Source organism: Penicillium paradoxum (genome assembly GCF_028828445.1).
Source record: "Penicillium paradoxum strain IBT 22861 chromosome Unknown utg000007l_segment0_segment0, whole genome shotgun sequence".
NCBI lineage: Eukaryota > Fungi > Ascomycota > Eurotiomycetes > Eurotiales > Aspergillaceae > Penicillium > Penicillium paradoxum.
This window is the reverse complement of record NW_026643185.1, coordinates 182092-204428: the sequence shown is the minus strand read 5'-3', so window position 1 is coordinate 204428 and position 22337 is coordinate 182092. Positions and strand designations below refer to the sequence as shown.

General features: G+C 49.0%; 7 protein-coding genes across 7 annotated transcripts; 3 read left to right on the top strand and 4 right to left on the bottom strand.

Annotated features, from left to right (window-relative positions):
• Nucleotides 1-1678: 1678 nt before the first annotated feature.
• tma22 (putative RNA binding protein Tma22) lies at nt 1679-2125 on the top strand (the record flags this gene model as incomplete). The annotated part of the gene is made up of 1 exon (XM_057178735.1): nt 1679-2125. One exon carries the CDS (start codon nt 1679-1681, stop codon nt 2123-2125), a length of 447 nt encoding a protein of 148 aa, XP_057027121.1.
• Nucleotides 2126-2296: 171 nt separating this feature from the next.
• Nucleotides 2297-3737, bottom strand: N7457_007691 (uncharacterized protein; the record flags this gene model as incomplete). The annotated part of the gene is made up of 2 exons (XM_057178734.1): nt 2297-3029; nt 3100-3737. The coding sequence occupies 2 exons, from the start codon at nt 3735-3737 to the stop codon at nt 2297-2299; spliced, it is 1371 nt and encodes a 456-aa protein (XP_057027120.1).
• Nucleotides 3738-4171: 434 nt separating this feature from the next.
• On the bottom strand, nt 4172-4786 carry N7457_007690 (CGR1 family protein; the record flags this gene model as incomplete). The annotated part of the gene is made up of 3 exons (XM_057178733.1): nt 4172-4312; nt 4481-4626; nt 4726-4786. 3 exons carry the CDS (start codon nt 4784-4786, stop codon nt 4172-4174), a joined length of 348 nt encoding a protein of 115 aa, XP_057027119.1.
• A 491-nt stretch (nt 4787-5277) lies between these two features.
• On the top strand, nt 5278-6307 carry amcA (putative mitochondrial ornithine carrier protein AmcA/Ort1; the record flags this gene model as incomplete). Its single annotated transcript, XM_057178732.1, has 2 exons — nt 5278-5382; nt 5441-6307. The coding sequence occupies 2 exons, from the start codon at nt 5278-5280 to the stop codon at nt 6305-6307; spliced, it is 972 nt and encodes a 323-aa protein (XP_057027118.1).
• Nucleotides 6308-7413: 1106 nt separating this feature from the next.
• Nucleotides 7414-9390, bottom strand: N7457_007688 (uncharacterized protein; the record flags this gene model as incomplete). Its single annotated transcript, XM_057178731.1, has 4 exons — nt 7414-8070; nt 8122-8316; nt 8629-9287; nt 9336-9390. The coding sequence occupies 4 exons, from the start codon at nt 9388-9390 to the stop codon at nt 7414-7416; spliced, it is 1566 nt and encodes a 521-aa protein (XP_057027117.1).
• Nucleotides 9391-15979: 6589 nt separating this feature from the next.
• On the top strand, nt 15980-16735 carry N7457_007687 (cytidine deaminase; the record flags this gene model as incomplete). The annotated part of the gene is made up of 5 exons (XM_057178730.1): nt 15980-16061; nt 16143-16276; nt 16385-16470; nt 16534-16615; nt 16697-16735. 5 exons carry the CDS (start codon nt 15980-15982, stop codon nt 16733-16735), a joined length of 423 nt encoding a protein of 140 aa, XP_057027116.1.
• Nucleotides 16736-17205: 470 nt separating this feature from the next.
• N7457_007686 (vacuolar protein sorting/targeting protein 10) lies at nt 17206-21727 on the bottom strand (the record flags this gene model as incomplete). The annotated part of the gene is made up of 2 exons (XM_057178729.1): nt 17206-17833; nt 17892-21727. 2 exons carry the CDS (start codon nt 21725-21727, stop codon nt 17206-17208), a joined length of 4464 nt encoding a protein of 1487 aa, XP_057027115.1.
• Nucleotides 21728-22337: the final 610 nt, after the last annotated feature.

The following is a 22337-nucleotide window of genomic DNA, read 5'->3' as shown; positions in this document are numbered from 1 at the left end:
AATCATGGAATTGCCTTTGGTCTGTGCGCTTGCATCGACAACCTCTGGGCAACCCTCCGAGGGATGTCAGTATGATTGGTGAGAACCCTCAACTTCAACCCCTAGGAGGCGCCATCGTCGTTGCAAATCGCCAGTAGTAACTGCTCATCGCTGCATGTAACCGTGAAGTACTCCGTATCCGGGGGGGGCCCTTTGGATCTGGCCCTGGAAACCCGAAACTCACATTCTCTCCTCTCTGGAGATGTGATGTTCTAGCCCATCGATGTGCCAACTAGGGGTAAACCCACCCTCCGAGGGCTGATCGGTGGATGGGGTACGTACTCCGCAGTACAATGCGCGAGGAAGACCCTACTCTTCTCCCCATGGGCCTCTAACGCCTGTCATGACCGAATCTCATCATTGGCCCACCGATGGTATCAGTCAAAGTGCCTATCTGCACGGCTTTGACGCATGTCGCCAACACTCACATCCACAGGGGTTGTACTTCTCTCTTTTCCATTAGCTTTTCTTCTCAAGGTTCTCGATAATGCAGCTAGCTGACGACCCTCGATCTCGCCGGACGCGAAATGCGAGGGTGTCGGGGATTAGAATGGACTATGTATCTTATCACCATTGCGAAATCACCACCCACCAATAGGCAGGCCGATTCCCCCTATCGTGATGGTGGGCACGACGGTAGTCCAACGGCCCAGCACATCGAGGCGGGTCTCTTTGCATCCCCACCGGGATGTTTGAGACTATCGTACTCCGTACAGCTGTACGAGTACTCCGTAGAGATAATGATCTGGAGAGATATGGCACGTCGTGCCGAGAACTGTTTGCCGAATCTAGATTCGGTGTGAAATGAGATCATTCTAGTTGAACAGATACATTGGCCCACGAAGGAGCAATAGAGCACTGCCCATTGCCATGCATCTACTCTTTCCTATCAGGACGACTGACTTGATTGAAAGTCCGACTCTTTCTCGGCGTCATTCGACCACACGTGATCGCCCAAAATGGCTTAGCCGGCAGAACTGCCCCTCCGCTCCCCCGCGATGTGTTGATTCTGGTGAAGAACAAGTCTAGAACCAATACCATTTTTCAAGATAGAATTATCCTATAATGGCTGAGGTAGAAACATCCCCAGCTGAGCAGGCCAGACACATTGTCTACTGTGGAGGTGAGGACCCCCGTGACAGAATCCCAACTCCAACTCGTTTGAGAATATCGCGCTGACGGAATCGTCCCGATAGTCTGCACATTACCACCTGAGGTATGACATTCGAGCTCTTCTCCCGGACCCCGAGTCCCCTGTTTCCCCTCCCCTGGAACTGAGGGCCCAGCCCACTCCTCCGCTCCTGCCCCTGCTTCTTAACTCTTATCATCGAGGCCTGGGCCCTGGCTCTGTCGTGCGTGGCATGCCTCCTGGCCATTGGAAAAAGCCCACCGAGCTTCCATTTTGCTATCGATAGCTGCATTGGGGGCTTCGATCTGTTTCTGACGTGCGGGATTACGATCTAGTACTGCGAGTTTGGAGGTACCGCTAAGAAGTGCGAAGAGTGGCTCAAGGATAACGAGTCGAACCTGTGGGATAAATTATACTCTGAAGGTAATGAAGCTCCGCTAGCTTGGTATTTTGCCATTCCCTGCAACGGGCATCCCGAAAACTCCTACATGGGGAAACCGACAATCTAACATGATCTTTTTGTGTCTAACAGATGCCCTGAACGCCAACCTTTCCACCCTCTCCATTTCAGCACAAGAGCGTGCCGCAAAGGATGCCGCCAAGAAGGAAGCCAAAGCTGCCGCAAGCGAGGCGCGTGATACTGAGCGCAAGGCTGCCTCCAAGGTTCTGATCAAGCGTGTGGAACGCAACAAGCGCAAGTACGTGACGGTTGTCGTCGGACTGGAGGTCTTCGGGCTGGAGAACAAGAAGATTGCAAAGGACCTGGGGAAGAAGTTTGCTACCGGCTCTTCAGTGACCCGCTCGCCTGCTGGTATTGAGGAAATTACCGTTCAGGGTGATGTCAGCGACGACCTGCACGACTGGCTCCTGGAGATCCACGGCAAGAAGATTCCCGAGTCTAATATTGAATTGATTGAAGACAAGAAGAAGAAGAAGAGTGAGGGGCCGATAGCATAATGACGAACACGAATCCTTTGCGGACTGGGTATCATGACATAAATAAAACAAAAGCACAAATTGAAGACAATTCAAGTATAACCCCGCAATCTGAAGTCCAGTCAAGCACAAGACAGCCCGAGCCCGTGGAATGGCCTTGATCAGTGGTCCGGGGCACAAAAGAAAAACTTTTCATAATCCGTCCAACACACTTAGAGGATCATGGTCCGTAGGTGCTGCATCATGCCATGATCGGACTGCTGTTGAAATCGGACTAACTTTGGCTAGACTTTCGCGCCGATCTGCAAGGTTGGAAGGATATCGAGCAAGCCCTGCATCGGGCCCTGAGCTTTTGCCCTTAAGACCAAGCATCTCATCCCACGCCTCGGATTGGGGTGGCATGGAGGGAGGAAACTGGTGAGATGCTATCGAACGTGACATCTCGGCGCGAGGAGACCGGAGCCGTGGCCAGTTCTGAAGAACCAAAGCGAGCACCAGCACCAGCACCGCGCTTGTGACAATCCCCCAGAAGATACGTAATCGACGACTGGTTCGCGTTTGCCACTCTGTTTCCCGCTGTTCCCAGCTATCAATCTCATGCCGTACTCTCTCGAGTCGCTTGCCTAGTTCTTCAACACGTTGTCGCCCTGCTTTCATACGTTGCTCTAACACATCGGCCTTTTGGATTTGTGGCTCAAACCCTTTGAGGTCATCGAGCTGTTTGCGGATATCCTGGTCTAACCCGGCTGTCTCGCGGTCGAAGTCGCTGAGAAGTGTCGCGGCCGAGTCAGATAGCTCCTGGAAGGACGAGATAGTCGAGTTGAGGGCCGTTATCTTCTCGAGCAGATTATAATAGGTGTAATCTAACCGACGCGTGATGTCTGTCGCCGACGTCCCGATGGAAGTCAGCGCAGACCGTAGATACCTTGAAACAGCCGTTAGTTACTCTACTCCCGAATGAAGCAATTGATATATCAAGACAATTAACAACTGACTCCTCGCCCAGCTTCCTCCGCTTCTTGACTCTCTCTAGGTCATCCATCGATAGAATCTCGTGTCGGCGAATGGGCCCTAATCGCTCATGCTGCTCGGGCGTATCAAATAGACTCTCTTTCCGACCATCACTCACTCCCGTCGTCGACTCGGACCCCCAGCGGCTTCTAGTTGTCTCCCTCGTGATCGGCCTCAGCAACCCATCATCACCATCCCGGTCCTTATCCCTCCCGCCTGACCACGTAGGAAGCAGTCCTCTCGCACTCGCCGAGGAGGCTAAATGGCTCATAGGATTCGGGAACCTTATTTCCCGAGACTTGTTGTATTTATGGCGGTAAGACCTCGTGTTCTCGAAGGCGGATGAATCTCGCTGTCGAGGGGAATGGGATGGGCGGGTTCGATTCCGTGAGGCGGACTCCCCTTTTGGAGAAACTTGGCGATCATTGGAACCATGGCGACGTGAACGACGGGAAATTCTTCGGTCTCTTTGTTTGCTTTCTTGGCTGTCAAACCTGGATAGATCCTCAGAGCTAGGTTGGTGACTCTGGCTCTGGCTTCGGGAAGAGGTTTGAATGAGGGGGAATGAGGTAGAGGTTGTCCGAGATGGCGAGAAGGAAGGAGATTTATATGGAGGCTCCATGGCTGTACATCCTGGTAAGAAAGCCAAGCCAAACATGCAACTTCAAGGGTTGGTTGGAGTGTGGAGTTGGGGGACCGATGACGCCAAGCCAAGGCTGAAGGCCGATATCAGCGCATCTTCATCTGACATCAATATCACCCACGTCTATGCATGTAGTCGGAGTTATAAATACAACTACATCGGCACCGAGTATAGATTGCGATTATAGAAAAACAATTGTTTTGCTCGCTAGTAGTGACCTATGACCAACCCTCAGGAAAAAAAACGCCCTGTAATCAAACTGCCCACGCCGGTATGAGTGCCTAGTCTTTCCCGCCAGGAACAAGGAAGAAGTAAGAAGTCTCGACAAGCCGATGTAGTATATACACACAATGCAGTCATGGAGGAGATGGGGAGATAGTATGGCGGTGATATGCAGAAGATCTCTAACAGCCTCAAGAGTTGAGCAACTTGTTGCGCTTCTCTCTGCGCTTGAGACGCTCGACTCTCTTGTGGTGCATCTTTTCGGCCATCTTCTCATACCGGAGCTTCTCCTCCTTAGCTTCTCGGCGATCCTTGATGCGCTGGATACGGGCCTAGAGATTGTCCTCGGTCAGTGATACCATCTTGGGAAGGTGGGATAAGTGTTGTAGGAGATAATTGTTATTATGGAGACAATTAACAGGAATGGAGACCACATCAAGACACAAAAGGGTAGAAAACGAGACGATCTAATAAAAAGAGAAGGATAAAGATCGACATACCTTCCGTTCAGCCTCATGCTCCTCCTTCATCTCACGTTCAAGCTCCTTAACAGCATCGCTGTGCTTCTTAGCCTCTTGACGCTTAGCGTATGAGGTCAAACCGGCATTGGGCCGGAAAGCTTTCTTAGTGGTATGCCAATTTTTACCTGAAAGGCCGATGGGGTCAGCCGGAAAGACGAGGAACAGCAGGGAAGTGGGCCCTGGGAGAGAGAGGGGGGGGGGGGGGGGGGGGGGTTTTCACTAACCATTTTTCCGCATGCCGGTAGTCGGAGGCACGACCGGAGTGGTATCGGTTGAGGTCGACATGAAGGGAATATGGGACTTGAAAAAGCCACAATCTCCAAATGGGAATTCGAGAGAGAGAGAGTTGGGGTGGAAAGCGTGAAGCAAAAGAAGAACGTGAGGCAAACGGGGACCGAGTTTTCCTTTGATTATCTCGATCTGATAAAATGTCTTGGCGGCCGCTAAGACCGCTAACGAGAGAAATTGCACCTTCGGCCCAATTTCTCGACTCCACCCTTACGCACGTCTCGTTACTTTCCTCGAACAGGCTTATAATATTTAGTGCCCATTCGCCTTGGCCTTCCCTATCATCGTTTCCAGTCTCCTAACTTTGGCACACTGGTGGCTTGGCGTCTCGTAGGCTCGTCAAATCCCTCGTTACACCGCCCCTCCCCCCACCAGGCCATTTATTCGCTCACTTGGGCTACTTATACTTCCGACTCCCGAGGAATCTTACCATGATCCCTCGATAACACACCTTTTTTTCTTCTTTCTTCATTTTCTAAACTTCATTGATGGCGGCGACAGAGCATGCGATCACCATCACTGAGCAAATGGAGTTGCCATCGCTCCCACCCAACCAGGGTCTTGAGGCGATGAAAGATATTATATTTGGATCGGTAAGGAGTACTTCGTACATGCATGTCAAAAATTTCAGACACTGACAATTCCCTCAAGTCGGCAGGAATGGCCGGCAAGCTCATCGAGTACCCCTTCGACACTGTTAAGGTCCGACTACAGTCACAACCCGCACACCTCCCTCTCCAATATTCTGGACCATTAGATTGTTTCCGTCAGTCTTTCCGAACCGATGGCTTCCGGGGACTATACAGAGGCATCAGTGCACCCATGGCCGGCGCTGCGGTGGAGACCAGCTGCCTCTTCTTCAGTTATCGCCTCATCCAGGATACCCTGCGCGCAACTGTTTTCCCAGATGTTGAGCACCTACCGTTCTTAGCTCTCATTGCTAGCGGTGCTCTATCTGGCTCGGTTACATCGTTGGCTCTCACTCCTATCGAATTGGTCAAATGCAAGATGCAAGTCCCTGCAGAGTCGGCAAGCCTCAGACCCACCGGTCCCATGGCGATTATCGCAACTGTTTTCCGACAGGAGGGGTTGATAGGATTCTGGAGGGGCCAAATGGGCACACTGATCCGCGAAACCGGTGGCGGCGCAGCGTGGTTTGGTGGATATGAAGGCGTATCCTCACTCTTCCGAAGTTATAATAAGTCATTGGACTCGCAATCAACTTCCGATTCGCTCCCCCTACACCAACAACTGATTGCAGGAGCAACGGCTGGAATGAGCTATAACTTCCTGTTCTACCCGGCCGACACTATCAAGTCTCGCATGCAGACTGAAGACATATCACGGCTGCCGGTCAGCGCTCGGCGACAGACGTTCTGGGGGGCAACCAAGGCTTTATGGAGACAACAAGGGCTCAAGGGCATGTATCGCGGGTGCGGGATCACCTGTGCACGTTCCGCGCCTAGCTCGGCCTTCATCTTCTCCGTCTACGAAGGACTACGGCAATACTTTGGATGAAAAAAAAAATTGAAAAAAGAAGAAGCACAAAAAGACCCTTACACTTTCCCTGCATATAGAATTTTTGTTCATCATGTCCAACTGAGATCGGACAATTACCATGTTCTCTTATTTTCCTTTTCATTTTGCTCATTGGATTTTGGCATCGTGCGCTATACCCTGGATGCATTCAAACACGATTTCTGACTCTCCTACGTTTCGATGGACCATTTCTTTTTGACATCTTCTTGCTTCTCAATTTTCCTTTTCCTAATATCATTTCCATCGGTCGTCTTCGGCTGGAAGCCAGGTGCCGTTCCTGTTCACTCTTGTTTCATATGAGATGGCACATTGATTTGTTTTGAGGGTATCGATTGACAGGAAGACGGGACCATGCCAGCATGGTGTTTTATTTGAACTATTTGGCCCATGTGGACGATTTGCGACGGATTTTGTTTTTGTAGAGAATAGATTTGAAAATTTTCCAAATAGAACTTCCATTCATACTCCAATATCTATGTTTTCCCATTTCGGGCCTGTTGGGCTCTAGGTACATGTCCGAGGCTGGGATATGGTCACCCAGGATGCCTGTGCGGTTCTCGCTCTCGCACTTTCAGATGAGGCATTGCAATGCTCTGTTATGCTGCTGTGGTCGCCCTGCCCGTGCCTTTCCACGATGTAAAGGGCAATTCTGTTCTTACAGAGTCATTGGCGTTGTGGTGGCACATGTCTTGTGCGGGCTGTTTTGCCAATGCAATATATATCGTATAAGCCTAACGCATCTGATAATCGAACCCAAGACACGCCGTCATAGCAGTGAAATATGCTGCGCATGAATGCTTTGCTTCAAAGGCGTCTAGACCGGTTGATGGCCTGCACTGCCCTGTTGCCAGTGGGAAGACAACGGCAGAATGCCTCGACACTGTTCAGTCAAGATGCTTTATCCGATGAGGTCTGTGAGTGTTGACATCGGTCTCGGCCTGCACGAGGTACCGGGATTGCTGTCTGACTTAGTCTAGCTTTCTACATCCTCAGGCAGTAGTGTGGAATGCATTTCCGTCGGCAGAAACATTGAGATACCGTGGCCATCAGAATACTACACTACAATCTAACTTCACAAGGGGCACTCAATCCTCGAGTGTTCGAAATCGACTATCCTCCTTCAGCCAATCTCCAAAGGTCTTCAACTCCGGGTTCAGTCTTTTCAGCACCGGAATATCTGCACCGTATCCCACATCGTGAAACCATTTAAACATGGCACCCAGCTCTTTGACACCGGCCAACATCAACCAGACCGGAAGCCTGAAAGTGGTGGGTACATCCTTGCCGGTCAAATCTTTGAAGATCTCTGCCATGCTATCAAACGTCAGCTCATCCCCAGCTATGGAAAACGCATGATTTTTCGAGGCCTCGGGATTCACGAATGCTGCCGCGGCAAAAAATCCAATATCACTAGTTGCAACCAGCTGCAATGGCTTGCCCTTGAGAGACATCTGCCATGCGGTCGCGAATACCTTCCCGAAGTACTCTGGTGTTAGGTTCTCGAAGAAGGCAACGGGTCGGAGTATTGTCCATTCCATATCAGTTCCTTTTGATTTCTCCTTGAGATGCTTCTCGATCTCGTACTTGGAGATGAAGTGCGGGACTGGAGTTGGGTTGCGGTCGGAATCCTCGCCACCGCGGTCGACGGAACTGTATACGAAGAGCTTAACGCCTTGCTTTATGGATTCGTCTATCAGAGTGATCCCCTGGCGTCTTTCGTCGTCGTTTCGGTGATTTGCGGACTGGTTATTGGTCAATCCAGAGATGTTGTGATCTCATTTATAGATACTCACTTGGACGCTAAACACGCCCCAAACTGGCATTGAAGTTTGACGCCTTACCTCCTCAAATATGACAGCAGGGTGGTTGAGGTCCCCCTGGATCAGTGTGATTTTGGGGGATTTCTGGGCGAGTTTCTTTGCTGAGGGTGAATTGGCGTCGCGAGTCACGGCAAGAATGTTGAAAGGTGCATCTTTCTCGAGAAGTTTCTTGATCACCGAGCCTCCTTGTTTACCTGTGGCTCCAGTGATGAGGACGGCGGTCATTGTAGATTAAGTATCCAACAGTCAGGTTAAGGCTGGTCCATTAGTCTCAAGAGACAGAGAGAGAGAGACAGTAAAGACGGTGCAATTGTAATAAATTACCAGGACTAGATAGTCCATTCCTGAGATAGTCCACTCGAGTGCAAATTGATATAATGTATCAGAACTCGGACTCTTTGGCGGTCACCTCAAACCCCCGAATTTGTTATGTATGACATCACGCTATCGCATTTGCACTCAGGTTTGTGGTTCGGTCACCGCAACGATGCTCATCCCTCGATGAACTTCCTTGTCGGCGGCATATAAAAACTCCCTTACTGTCATATCCAGTCCGTCGCCGCCAAGCAAGTCTCCCGCTAGTTCTCCATGTAGCAATGGACCGTTCATCCCACCATTTAACTCCCAAACCTTGCCATCTTTCTTGACAAAAGCAATAAAATGGAATGGACAATCCTCTTCAGGCAGCGGCACAATCGAGCAGCCTTGCGATGCTGCATCCATATGCGCTTCTTCCAGGAATTTCGAATCATACAAGAGTTGCGACCTCTTCTTCGGTGTCAGGGCAATCGCTTGCTTCACGAGTGCCTCGAGCTCCGATCCAGCCGTGATATATTTGCCATTTTCTAGATTGATAACCACATGCAGCAGTGCCATCATCCCACACGCATGCCCAATCGTCTGCTTCATCCACATGGCCGGCTCGCCGGGCCCGCTTCTGTCATACTCTGGGATGGTGGGTTCCACGCGAGAGCGGGTTGCGCTGTAGATGGGCTTGTCGCAAAGGAGAATGAGAGCATTGACTGGACGAGGGATGCAAGATAGCATCTCTGGTGTTGTAGAGAGGATATCATGGAAAGTGAGGGCCGGGGATACTCCGAGGTTCTTACATAGATGCGAGTGGATTTCTGGGTTATTCTCTGTTGATTGTGAGCTGACATCCGAGGATGATAGAGATATACGCTTACCTAGGGGGATAAAGGTCTTCTGGCCGTTGATAATCTGTACGCCGGGGTTCAACATTTCGAAGAAATCGGAGATGTGGTAGGGATATATGCAGCTACGAAGTACGAAGTAAACAGGATAACGTCTGCTGAGTGGGGTCTTTATGCCTTATGAGGGGCCTTAGGCTCAGAATCCCCGAGTAGGTGTCAGCACGGGCGCCGACTCATTGGGGCAGTGATCCCGCTCCCACGTATATAAGTCTTATTTATTGAATTGAGCCGAGACCGTACCTGGTAGAGATGAGCTAGACAGGGCTATTTATTCTATAAGCCATTGATACGTTACTGATATATTGGCTATCCTCGTTTCCAAGGGGTTCCCTTTCCCGTTCACGCTACAGAAGCTCTAGATAGACGACCCTTCAAGTATTCCAAGGGCTGGTGTATCAGCACCTAGAAGCGCTAGTTTCGAGGGTGGGCGATCGGGACGAATATCTCTTCCAGGCGGCAGCCACAAGGTGGAGCCCGTGAAATTGGTATAAAAGAGAAAAGAAGAAAAGAATTAGCTCAAGGCACGGGCGAAGGGCCGTGACTACATTGCGTGTGTGTTTTTGGTTGTTTTTTTTCCCCCTACTCTAGAGCTGACCTTAGAATATAAAGATCCGAACTGTCGCTTTCATAGTAAACCAAGGCAGCAAAAAGAAACACAAAAAAGGAAAGGTCGTGCCCGGGATCGAACCGGGATTGCTGGTATCAGAAACCAGAGTGATAGCCATTACACTACACAACCTGATTGGTGGAAAGTTTAAAACATTAGTGTTATCTAAAGAAAGCATGCTTAGCTACATATAGTCTGACATGTAGTGTGACAAAGTTAAGCCGCTGAGGCTCTAAGGTTCCAAGGACCAAGTTTATAAACTAAGCTTTAGTCGGGTAGTCTAGAAAGCTTCCAAGCTCTCCTAACCACGGTAGATCCTGGACTACTTCGCTTATATACAGAAATAGTGTTTAGTTTGATCTCTTTTCTTCATATCTTCCTACGTCCTCGCTATAACATTCAGAGGGACAAGGAGAATATCTGGACGAGAACAAAAGCAAAAAAGACACATCGGAGGATCATTGGCCATCTATCCAAAAGAGGGGGAGGGAAACAAAAGACAGGACAAGAATGGAAGAAACTACAAGGCCGCATAAGCGACCGACTGTTCGGGTTCCCATGAATCAGTCGGTATGATATTGTTAAGATAAATGCAATTTTCTTTTTGGTATTATGGTGGACGCCAACGTGGAGGAATCAGTCAGGCTGCACAATTAGCAGGCTAAGACGATCTGGGCGGATTTCTCTCCTTCTTTACCTCCAATTAGACAAGACAAAGATAGTTTCCCCTAGTTCATTCCTATTGCTTTAGAAGCCCACTGGAGACTGGCCATTCTGTAAATCCACTTCCATAGAGTCTGGCAGAGATAAATTATGTGATGGGCTCCATCTAAACCATTTCCTTGGGAATGGGACTGTAAGACGAGAACGACAATCTTCCCCCGGATGCTGGGTGTCTGGCTTACTCCTATGATCTGTGAGGACATTAGCCTGCTCGAACTGCGCGATTCGAACCTCAATGGCTTCTCCTAGTGTGCAACGAATAGTTTAAGCATATGCAATCAAAATAGAAAAGACAGTTTCTAAGACGAATTCCGAATTGCCTTGACAGTGAAGAAGATGATAGGATAGGCAATCTCGGCCCCTTGGCATCATGTTATTAGGTCCTGGTAGATTCCTCGGAGTGTTTTCAATCACAGATGGCTTTTGATACCGTATGCAACTGATTGTGATCCTTTGAAGCTAAAGTGGGTTATCTTTCATCGTGGAAAGAATGTTGCCTCTGAGAAAACGGGTTTCAGCTTGGCATAGGCTTGGCCTATTTTCTCTCCCAGGTCGCTTTTGCTGACCGAAACGGTCGAAGCAATGAGGCCTGTACGAGCTGCTTCGATGAAAATTTTCCTCGAAGAAGCTAGCCCTAACATTCGTTCCGTCTGAACCCCTGCTCTGTTCGAAATGCCTGAGCCCAAAGGTTTGCTCCTTTCATAAAGATGAAAATTTTCGAGTGGCTGGCAAAAGCGATAAAACACCTGACAGATCCTTAGCCCTTGGTAAGCTCCAGGTAGAGAATGATGATACCCTAGTAACGACTTCATAGAGGTAAAGCGTGTAGGCTATTCTGTATGCACCTGAGCTTTTGCTCGCGTACGTTTGCCCTGTCAGCGATATTCAACTATTGCTATCCTATAGTGCCGGATATCTAATCCCATGGCGATTGTTTATACATCCCTAGTTTCCCATGAGTTACGCCTTATAAATTACTTGGCCGGGTTCAAAGTTCCAAAGGGTACTCACCTCGGGCGATGTTCTGTTCAAATTTTTGATAGGTGGAAAATACCCCTGTGAGTAATGGTAATTGGAGGTCTGAAAACAAGAAGAGATGCTGAGAGGGATATCAGGAAAAATGAAAGCGAGAAAAACAGAAGATCTATATCTACGAGAGTGGACATCCCAAAACGTGAGGGTCCCCGAGGTCTAGTGACCTCATGCCGCCAGCATAACAGAACAGGTCAAGAGATGCATATAGCGATGTATATAGTGATCTGGATAGATACATAGCCTTGGAATACGCCGAAGGGGTAGGTATATCTCATGTGTATAAATATAAAACAAAGGGCGGGGGATCACAGTCTATCTAAGATCGGAATATTGCCGGTACCGTGTGCTTGATGCCGTCGTTGTTTACGGCTTATCTACGTTTATTTTTCAGCATTTTTCAACAAATCAGGTTGCGTAGTGTAATGGCTATCACTCTGGTTTCTGATACCAGCAATCCCGGTTCGATCCCGGGCGCGACCTTTCCTTTTTTGTACCTAGCTTTTTGGCTATCTTACTTACACAACTACGATCTCCTCAATTATATACACAAAACAAGAAAGAATATGAGACCGTCTTTGTGGTTTTATAGTCCTTTTTTGGGTATTCATTTTTGGATATCTTCCATCCTGTCTGGATCTATTTGAATGGGAGAGAAACTGGCAGGAAAGTACGAAGTACGGAGTAGATTGCCATAACATTAAACTTAGAGTTCTTAGCTGCTGACAATACCCGTATGGAACATCCATAAATGGTAATATCCGCATAGAGGTGCTTATGAGACCCAAGGAATCTTCCAAGCTTAGGGATAGAAAGAATGAATGTTAGTAAAAAGAGTGTATTTTTCATAAAAAAAAAGAAAAAAGAAAAGGAAAGTCACAAAAAGCAAAGGTCGCGCCCGGGATCGAACCGGGATTGCTGGTATCAGAAACCAGAGTGATAGCCATTACACTACGCAACCTAGTGTGTTATAATGGGACGCTCGAATTGACAATATAAGCCTGTATCTACATAACCACAAACAGAAGTCTCGCGCGAACTGGATTTCGAGAGCTTTTCTCAAGCCGCTTACTGATAACAAGCAAAGTTGTGCAAGAACTACCGTTCAAGATTCCAAATATTTTTATATATCTGCCATTCCAAGTTACTTAGGGGCTAGTCATAGATGAGAGCATCCCCACTTAACCTTGGAGGATACCCATGAAAAAAAAAATAAAAGAAATATCTTAAAAAAAGGTCGCGCCCGGGATCGAACCGGGATTGCTGGTATCAGAAACCAGAGTGATAGCCATTACACTACGCAACTGGAGGTGTTGAAGCCCGGGATCAGATATGACTAGATAGGCGTATAACTCAAAAACCACGCTCCAAAATTCCGAATTTCCTTACTTGGAGGTTGTATATGTCTCTTCCCGACGCTGACAAGTACAGACCGGTGCGAAAGGTATATACATATATATATAGTGGCCCGAGGATATAATTTAAACAACTATTTCTTTCCGAGATATGCCTGCCTTTTAACCCTCTTTTGACACCGCTCCATACTGTAGAGTGTAAACATTCCCATAATCCAACTAGTTCCCGCCATACAGTTCTCTATCTTTACCTCAGTATTGGGAGTTGGAAGCTATTTCAACCGTACAAACCACCACTTTCCCGCGCCAAAGCCAGCACGAAATGATATATAGAGTATAACCAGGCGGGTTTGAACGGTGGAATGGTTTTAGTCTATAGTATGTGTAGATCTGTTTGATCGGCAATACGAGGCGTCGGATCATTCGGAATTCGGTGAATGCATGTATACCTACCTATGCTGTAAGTAGATCCACATGGTGGGATGGCTCTAATACAATATATCAGCCCAACCTTTGACTGTGTATAGGTTTATAGTGTATAAAGGGCTTCATTTTGCTTGCCTCTTTTCCAGGTGAATGAATATTGAATCTCTGTGACTCCAGGCTGGGCACTTTGCTGAATCAGATCCTCGTCGTAGTAATTCGGGTATTTCGACTTTTTACACAGTACCGGCTTGGGATTAGGCATACTCCGATAGAAGTTCCATATTTAGTTATATTGCTCGCGGGCCGAGGCTAGTTGCTAACCTGATATGTATTTCAGTTCGTTATGGGAGCATTGGTCAAATTGGTACGATAGTTACTCCGCGTGTTAGATAGGTAGGACGTAGGAAAAAATGATCAAAAAAGACCAAAAAAAGGTCGCGCCCGGGATCGAACCGGGATTGCTGGTATCAGAAACCAGAGTGATAGCCATTACACTACGCAACCAGAAGTGTTGAGGAGTGAGGTCGTAATTGACAATACAAGCCTACACCTCAGCCACACGAAGTTTCGGTCTGAATTTCCTTATTCGAGATCCTTTGCCGAGACGCGGACTGGTATCGATCGGACTTAGTACGGCGTACTCCGTACATAACCTGATATTGCGGATTCCATTCTTATCTCAGGTCTTATTAACAAATTATTTTCAAGTAAAATGCTTCGCTCCCTCTGGTTCATTCGCTGTACACTTTGTAGGGGCCTTGTTTCTTTTTCTTTCTGTTTTTCCAACCTGGTTTCTACGCGGGGAACCCAAGGCTGCATAACCAGTATAGATCCTACTTGGAGAATAAGGTCGTTCCTGGAACTCCTGGTATTTCTGGTAGATTTACCTTCAGTATGAGGAGACGCACTCCGTACTTCCACGCTGCACAGACTAGGTTGCCAAGCTCTGTCATAATACACTTGTGTGTATGTGACTTCAGATATATAATACCTCGGAGTGACTGCGGTGCGGTTCGGATATCTCTGATACCTATGATATCCTCCGTACCTGCCACTTTTACACCGCTGCCTCGAAGATTGATGTGGTATACCTATATATATCTCTCTTATATAACTATATATAGTATACACCCAACCCTACTCCGTAGAACAGGCTGGATGCTCTCTGGACCAAGCAAGATATTACAAAAGCAACTCTATGGGGACATATCTAGCTGGTAATAATAAACGGCCAGCGAGTTCCGCCTTGTCCAGTACAAATCCCTAAGATTGGCGTGCCTATCATATCTGCGGAAATTGAAAAATACGAATGCCCCTTGCCAATCTCCGAATGTACTTTTATCACTTATCATGCTCTGGAATATAAGTTATAAAATGAAAATCCTCTCAACAAATCAGGTTGCGTAGTGTAATGGCTATCACTCTGGTTTCTGATACCAGCAATCCCGGTTCGATCCCGGGCGCGACCTTTTTTGGTCTTTTTTAGATCTTATCTTTTTTTCTGAATGTTCTCCCAACAATGATCCGACATTATAACCCCAATTGGGCCATCCCCGCAAAGATATACTCCAGGTGTGTCGGGTGCCCCGGGCATGTGACCACCCTGAACGACTTGCTCAACTCGATCAGCTGGAGCTATTTAGACTGATATTTCCATTCAATCCCGCTACCTCGACAGTATGGTCGGTTGCTCAAAGATGACCACATCGAGTTTCTTCGCGGCCAACAGGCAGATTCAAAACCAGCGGTGGATCTCGAGGAGAGGTTGGGACCCTCGCGTTCACGGCGTACAGGCGTAGAAGCCAAGGATGGAGGTCTGGCTGCTGGAGACATAACCTGGTTGTGTTGAAACCAATATAGGTAGGGGACCTATGAACTCGAGACACCCGTGAAGATGTCACGAGAACTCGTCACTCTTCTTGTTTTGTCTTCCAAATCAGTGGACAGGATCCCCCCGTGGCCTTCAACACGTCAAGTATAATCCAGCCAGGGATAGAACCGTTGTTATCTGGGCATCTGCGAGAAGATCCCGCTGGACATATATCTGCTATACTTGCGTAAGACCTCCGCTATGGCCATCTTCCTTCTGGATCTTATGACAGAAGTGTCGAACACACATATGGTGTGTGAGAGAACGAATCAGCCATTACTCTGGCCCCGGTGCTTTATGTAGGGCAGTGTGTGTCTCCAGAAGAAACCCCCGTAGCATCTACTCCGTATAGGGAGGAGTCGCGATATATACAACCACCTCGGTCGTGCCTAGGTGGACTTTAACCAATCCCCCCAATGCCACCTGTTTACACGCAGACTATATATACCAAGCCATTACCCTAGTTTCCCAGTCAGCCAGTGAATGCAGCGTTACATTCAAAAGGGAAGAACAGCGTGAAATCGGCTATCGCCGCCTATGCCTATCGCCGATAAAACCCCTCATTTCGATCTTTCCTCCCCTCTCTCCCCCGACATCCTCCAAAATGGCCTCAGAACATCCCATCACAGCCCAAGAGCTGACAATCCTTTCTACCAAGGCCATCGAAGCCAAAGCGACTGCCTACTGTATGACCCCATTATCTTTCGTTCCAAGTGGCAGATATTCGCCACACGAAAGAAACTCCCCAGACTGACATGCTCCCACAGGCCCATATTCCAAGTTCCGCGTCGGGGCATGCATTCTCACCACCACGGGCGAGTTTATCTCCGGTGCTAATGTCGAGAATGCCTCGTATCCCGTCGGAACATGCGCCGAGCGGGTGACCATTGGCGCTGCCGTTGTATGTTTTACGCTTCCCCTGGTCCTGAGTTATATATCTTATCCCAGCCCATGTTTTTTTAATGCCGGTCTACCTCTTGATGTTGATCTTCGCGCTAACCCCCGATAGGTCGCTGGCCATAAAAAGTTCAAGGCCCTAGCTGTCGCAACGGATATCAAGCCTGCTGCGTCGCCATGTGGCATGTGCAGACAATTGTGAGTTTGCTCTCCCTCTCTCTTCTCTCCCTGGTTGGTCTTTAACGTGTGATAATCTCGAAGCATTCGCGAGTTCACATCACCTTCCTTCCCTGTGTACATGTATGATGGCGAGGGTAATCATAAAGTCATGACTATGGAAGAGGTGAGTCTTTCCCGCCGTTTGAAATTACTATGACAGTGTGGTTTTTCATTGTCTGGTCTGTTCTTACGCTGATGATCATAGCTGCTACCGGACTCATTCGGCCCCGAGCAGCTTCAATAGTTTCCTATCTAGCCAGGTATGTACAGGTATATATATAATACACCGGAGAATGAAGCATCAGTCTTGCCTACTAGAAGATATTCCTCAATCTGCAAATAGAACCACCCCGGATCTCTTCAAGTAGATAGAGGTTTCGCCTCAGCAGAAGCTATATACAGGCATACAGCAATTTTAGTTTACTCCCAACCCGACATATAGAAATCACTCCTGTGTTCAACGGGGATATACAACCCCACTGCCCTGGAGGGGCCTGCGTCTAAAAGCCAAGGACCGTGACTACCTACACCAAACAACCGAAATGCCCACAAGCAGAAAAGAAAAGAGAAAGGCAAAGAAAGATCTTCACACATGGCACGCTCATAATGTCACAAGATTCAAATCACAAAATCGATTCCAACTCTCAAGAGAGCAGGAAAAAGAACAGACACATCAAAATACCATACTATAACCATAAGCATAAAACATTCCCCTTAAGCCTCCTCCTCCTCATCAAAATCATCAGGACCAAGCAATTCATCTTCATCATCAGCGACAGAAGCATAATCCCCACGGCGTGCTGCAAATGAACCGCGCGTGTTATACGGCCTCTGAGACCTACCCCTGCCGAACAATCCGGACATGCTACGCACCAGACTGCTAATCAGTAATGGCAGAGACTGCGCAACGGCAACAATGCCCGCGATGATTGCCACCGGCACCGCGACTAGCACTGACTCCCGTGACATCCACCCCTGCGATGTGGCAGAGCCGCCCTCGCCCAGTCGGATCTGTCCGAACTTGCCATCCCAGTGCGTGTACACGTACCAGCCGATGGCCGTCGCGGCGGCGATCGGGGTCACGATCGCGAAGAATAGTCCTACGCCGCTGATACCGTGTTTCTTTTTGTACTCCTTTTCCTTGTTCGGGCATGGGTGCGCCTCATCTTGATCGAGGTAAAGTCCACCCTCGCAGGTCGTCTGAGGAATCCGGCGGTAGCCAGTTGGTTTCCAGTACTCGACTTTGTCGGGATCTTCTGTGCACTGCAGACTGTGGTCTTGTGGGAGAAGGCCTGGGACCAGACCACAACTGCCGTCGCTTTGGATTTCATAGTTGTAGTCACTAGTACATGTCAGTGGGAATTCTCAGGATTGTTGGTTTCAAGCTATGTGTTGCTTACCATTCGTAGTCAGCACGGGTACAAGTGCAGTTTCGGCCGATGCTGTGAATATGCGGTTCTCGCCAGGCATTCCAGCACTCAGCGGTAGGTTTCTTGCGGTGGTATTGTTCGACATGACCGAAGAGACAGTTCTCCTCCTGGAGAGGATGCGCGGGGGTCCAGGTAAAGTAGTCGTTCTCATCGTCGTTGCACTCGCGACTCCAGATTCCGCTGAAGTCCAACGTGATGGTCACGCGATTGACGGAGTCCGTGCCCCAGAGCAGGAAGCTCTTCGAGGTGTCGGAGGGCACAGTCGAGATATCGTCGATGACCAATTCCTTTTCGGCGAACCGGAACTCATTCCAGGTCGCACCCTCATCAAGAGAATAGTGCACAATATTGGTCGCCTTCCGGTCGCTGACGAGTACAATTACCGAGCCTGCGGCGCCAAACTCCCACATGTACTGCCCCTTCTTGACTTGTGTCCATGAAATGCCACCGTCCTTGGTCAGATACGTGTCTGCTTCGGCGGTGCCGGTGAGATGGTCGCCGACGTTGCCAAGCGCGAGCATTAGGCCGATAGCGGAGCCTGAGTAGAGGGTGTCGCGGTAATCGCGACGTTCCGTGTATCCATGCAAGTGGAGGGCGCATTTCTCAGTTCCCTTGCCTTCCGTGACAGAACAGTCAAATTTCTTGCCCTTGACGTCCCGAGTCGGCGGAGGTAGAAGTGTCCACTGGCCACCGTCGTTGTGAGTGATCATAGTGCGCAACTTCTTGGTCGCACCCTTCTTCTGCACCTCCTTTGTGTTAGAAACGACATTGGCTATCAACACACCCTCGAGGCCCTTCATCTCATCAAAGTCCGCATAGCCGCGGTCGTTGACGTTGATGGCATCAAGACTTTGAACAAAGTAAGTGCCGTTGCTGTTACTCTTGACAAGAGAGCCGAAGCTGCTCCCTTCTCCTGCATTGACCTCCACGAGGAGGAACAGTGCGTGCGGGGAGCTGGGCAAGACGGTGTATTGGGGGACGTTGATGTTGAAAGGGAAATGTGCATCAGCGTAAGTGCGGCCATCGACGCTAACACTGACGTTGAGATAATTCTTCTGATCGCCTTCATACCAGGCCACAACGATGAAACCATTCTTGGTAGCGTAATGGGCGATGTTCTCAAACTTGATCTCCTTGGTAGAGAATTTATCATCACTGATTACTAGCTGCCGATCATTGGTCTTTTCCTCGTCCTTGTACTGCTCGCAAATAATCAGAGTTTCACTGTTATTGCGGCCCTCATGGGCTCCAAAGCTACAGTCGCCAACTCCAATGAGCATTGGGTCCCAACTCGCGCCTCTCTTGTCAGTGACGTATGCCTCCGAGCGACAGTTTGTGCCTTCACAATCCTTGTTGCCAATCCAAATAAGGGAGTCCCGAAGTTGCTCATGGAAAGCCATCGTGCGAAGGTTCTCCTTGTTCGGTATACTAGGAGCCTCGAAGTAGTGGAAGGAGTCACCGTGGTTGATTGTGTAGTACACCTTCTTGCTGTCGGTGAGGAAGAAAGCCCCGTCACTAAAGTAAGGATGTTCAACCATTTCAGTAAACTTCTCATCCTTGAGGATATGCTCCCAGTTTCTGCCGTGGTCGCGTGAGACATGCAGCTCGTACTTGTCAGTGAGCATCACGATAGTCTCATCGACACCGGTGTTGCTAGCCTGCCGTTCGAGATAGAAATAAATTGTCTGCTTGGCAGAGATGATTTGTGGCTTTCCCGCGCGAGGCTTGCCGTCGGCGATAGGCAAAGGCCCAGTGACATTCGAGCACGAGCGCTCAATTTGGCGCTCGAGATCCTCGCCGCCCTCGCGGATGCATGCGTTGCCAGGAATCAGTCGCCATCCCGAGGGACCCATATACTTATCGCTGGGTTCCTTGCACTCGCCAGCTGGGGGTGTCAATGTCACAGCCGGTACACATTCCTTGCGGTCCTCGCTGCGAACAAAATTGTAGTCGCATTCAAAGTCCTCAGCAGAACATTTGCATGGTCTGAATTCAGGACCGCTGATTGCAAACTCCTTTTTGATGAAACAATCCGCGTTCGCTTTTCGGCGATGGAAGAATTGTTTCTGGCCCATCAGACAGTCCGGCTCACCCTTCTCGTTCAGACGGGCCGTCCACTCTTCGAGATCACCGGAGCCACACTCGCGCTCGTGAAGGCCATCGAAGTCAATGAAATACATGATGATATTGTTATCATCGCTGGAAATGCCAACGAGCAGGAACTTGAGGCTGGTTGAGTCTGGCGTGGTAATCACGTACAGAGGTCTGATTTTTTGTTTCAGCTCGATTTCCTCCCATTCTTTGCCGTGGTCGATAGAGAATTGGAACTTTTTCGTGTTACTCTCATCGCTGATGGCCATAATCACACCTCCCTGGTCACCAAACTCGTAGCGGTGCGGGCCTTTAAGCGCGCGCCGCCAGGTGAGACCTGCGTTATCGGAAACATAGAGGTCGCCCTCGGAGTACTTTCCGAGGTGACCTCCGGTATTTCCAACGCCCATGACCAAACCCGGGGCCGGACTCGAGAAAATGCGATGTTCTGGCATGGGCAACGCGTGCAGCGCGAGATAGGAGGTCATCGAATGGAGGTGTAGTTCGTCTTTATCAACCTTGAGAGATTGGAAGGTTCTCCCATCGTCGAAACTGATACTACTGACAAGCTTCTTTTGCTCCGAATCAGATTCTCCAGCTTCCTTCCAGTTCTTGACCGTGTTGACGATTGCGATACCCTGGATGCTCGAGAGTCTCTCGAAATCAACCACGCCATTCAAATCCTGATTTGTGTGCTCGATATTTTGCGTGAAATAAGTTCCATTGGAATTGGATGAGAAGAGGCTGCCCATCCGGTTGTCGTGCCAAGTGGATTGCACGTCGATCTGGATGCTGTAATTCGTACTTTCCAAAAGAGTATACGCATCTTCCTCGATGCGATGCTTTCCAAACTCCGCACGATGCCACACATCTGAGTCATCACTGACGTATAAAGCCTGCTCCTGTGTACCGCGCGATTGGAGGCGTGCGACGATATACTTGGACACGGAACGGATCTGAAGACTGATACCGCTCAGCGGTTTGCCGTGGTCCAATTTTGCTTCATTTCCCTCCGCATCATCCTTGAAAAAGTTATCGGAATATATCAATCGCTCTGTACGAGTATGCTCAAAAGGCCCCTTTAACCCAGGCACGACGCAGAGGATCCGGTCTCCGGCTGACTTCGGCACGTCGATGTCTAGCGCGAATTGCGGGCGGCTCGCTGCCCACATACATTGCAGTGTCATCTCACGTAGAGGCTGGACATCGTCGAAGTCGTTCACGGTATAATAAGCCTGAGGCACACATCCCAGAATAGAACAATCCAGACCCATGAAGATAACCTTCGCGGGATCCCAACCATTGAATTCTAGCGGGATATTGCCCATGGCTCCAATTGGTACTACATCTATCTGAAACGGTTTCCACGATTTGGCCTGATCAGTCGTGATCCAATGCTTGCCATTCCCACCTATGATGTAGGCGCGATTGTGATCGAACGGATGTTTCCAGACCAATTCGACGGTACCTCCCATAGTTCCATCATTGTCTTTGACGGTCTCCCAAGTCTCACCACCATCGAAGGAAACGTGTGCGGTGAGGGAGCTTCTATCGCGATAGAGGACGGTGTTTGTGCCGGTGAAGTAGAACAGGTCGTCAGGCGGAGTGTTGAGTTCATGGGTCACGACTTTTGGTTCGTTTCCTTTTGCTGCTGCTGGCTGTGATGTCCATACCAGCAGCAGGCTCAATGTGAGCAACAGCCACCGTGGGATCATGACTGAAGCTGCGCAGGCATCTGATAGGGTGTCGCGGTGAAAGCTGCAGCGGATGGGACCGGCAATACGGGGTCAATCGATGAGGGAGGGAACGCAAAAGCCGCTGAAAATCAGAGTAACGATGGTAGATAGCAACGAATAAATGGATTGTCGGAAAAGTCGTGAATTTAGATAGTGATGCTGATGATTGAACTGCGTGGCCTCTATCTCTCCGCGGCTGCCTTGGGTTGAAGCTCTTTGTCACGTGAAATGCTTATCGCTCCTATCGCATGAACCATGGTTGTAAACAAAGCTACTGGCCGTCAACCATGGATGACGGGATGCAATTGGGATTAGTCTTATTTTACGTGACTTTCTCCCCTGTGACCAGATTGCCAATGGTCCATGTGGAAGGTGAAGTCCTTGAATGGATTGGTTGACAGGAAAGGCAGCTGTGGATATATACAGAATGCTGCGAACAGAATAGATACATAATGAGTTGATGGGGCCCAACTCCCGGGAGGAAAAAAAAAACATCGCTCAAAATGCAGGGACCAAAGGAATCTTAAGAGGTATATAACAGGAACAAGTACGCGCCAAACGAACAATACACAGAACCGGGAAATTTCAC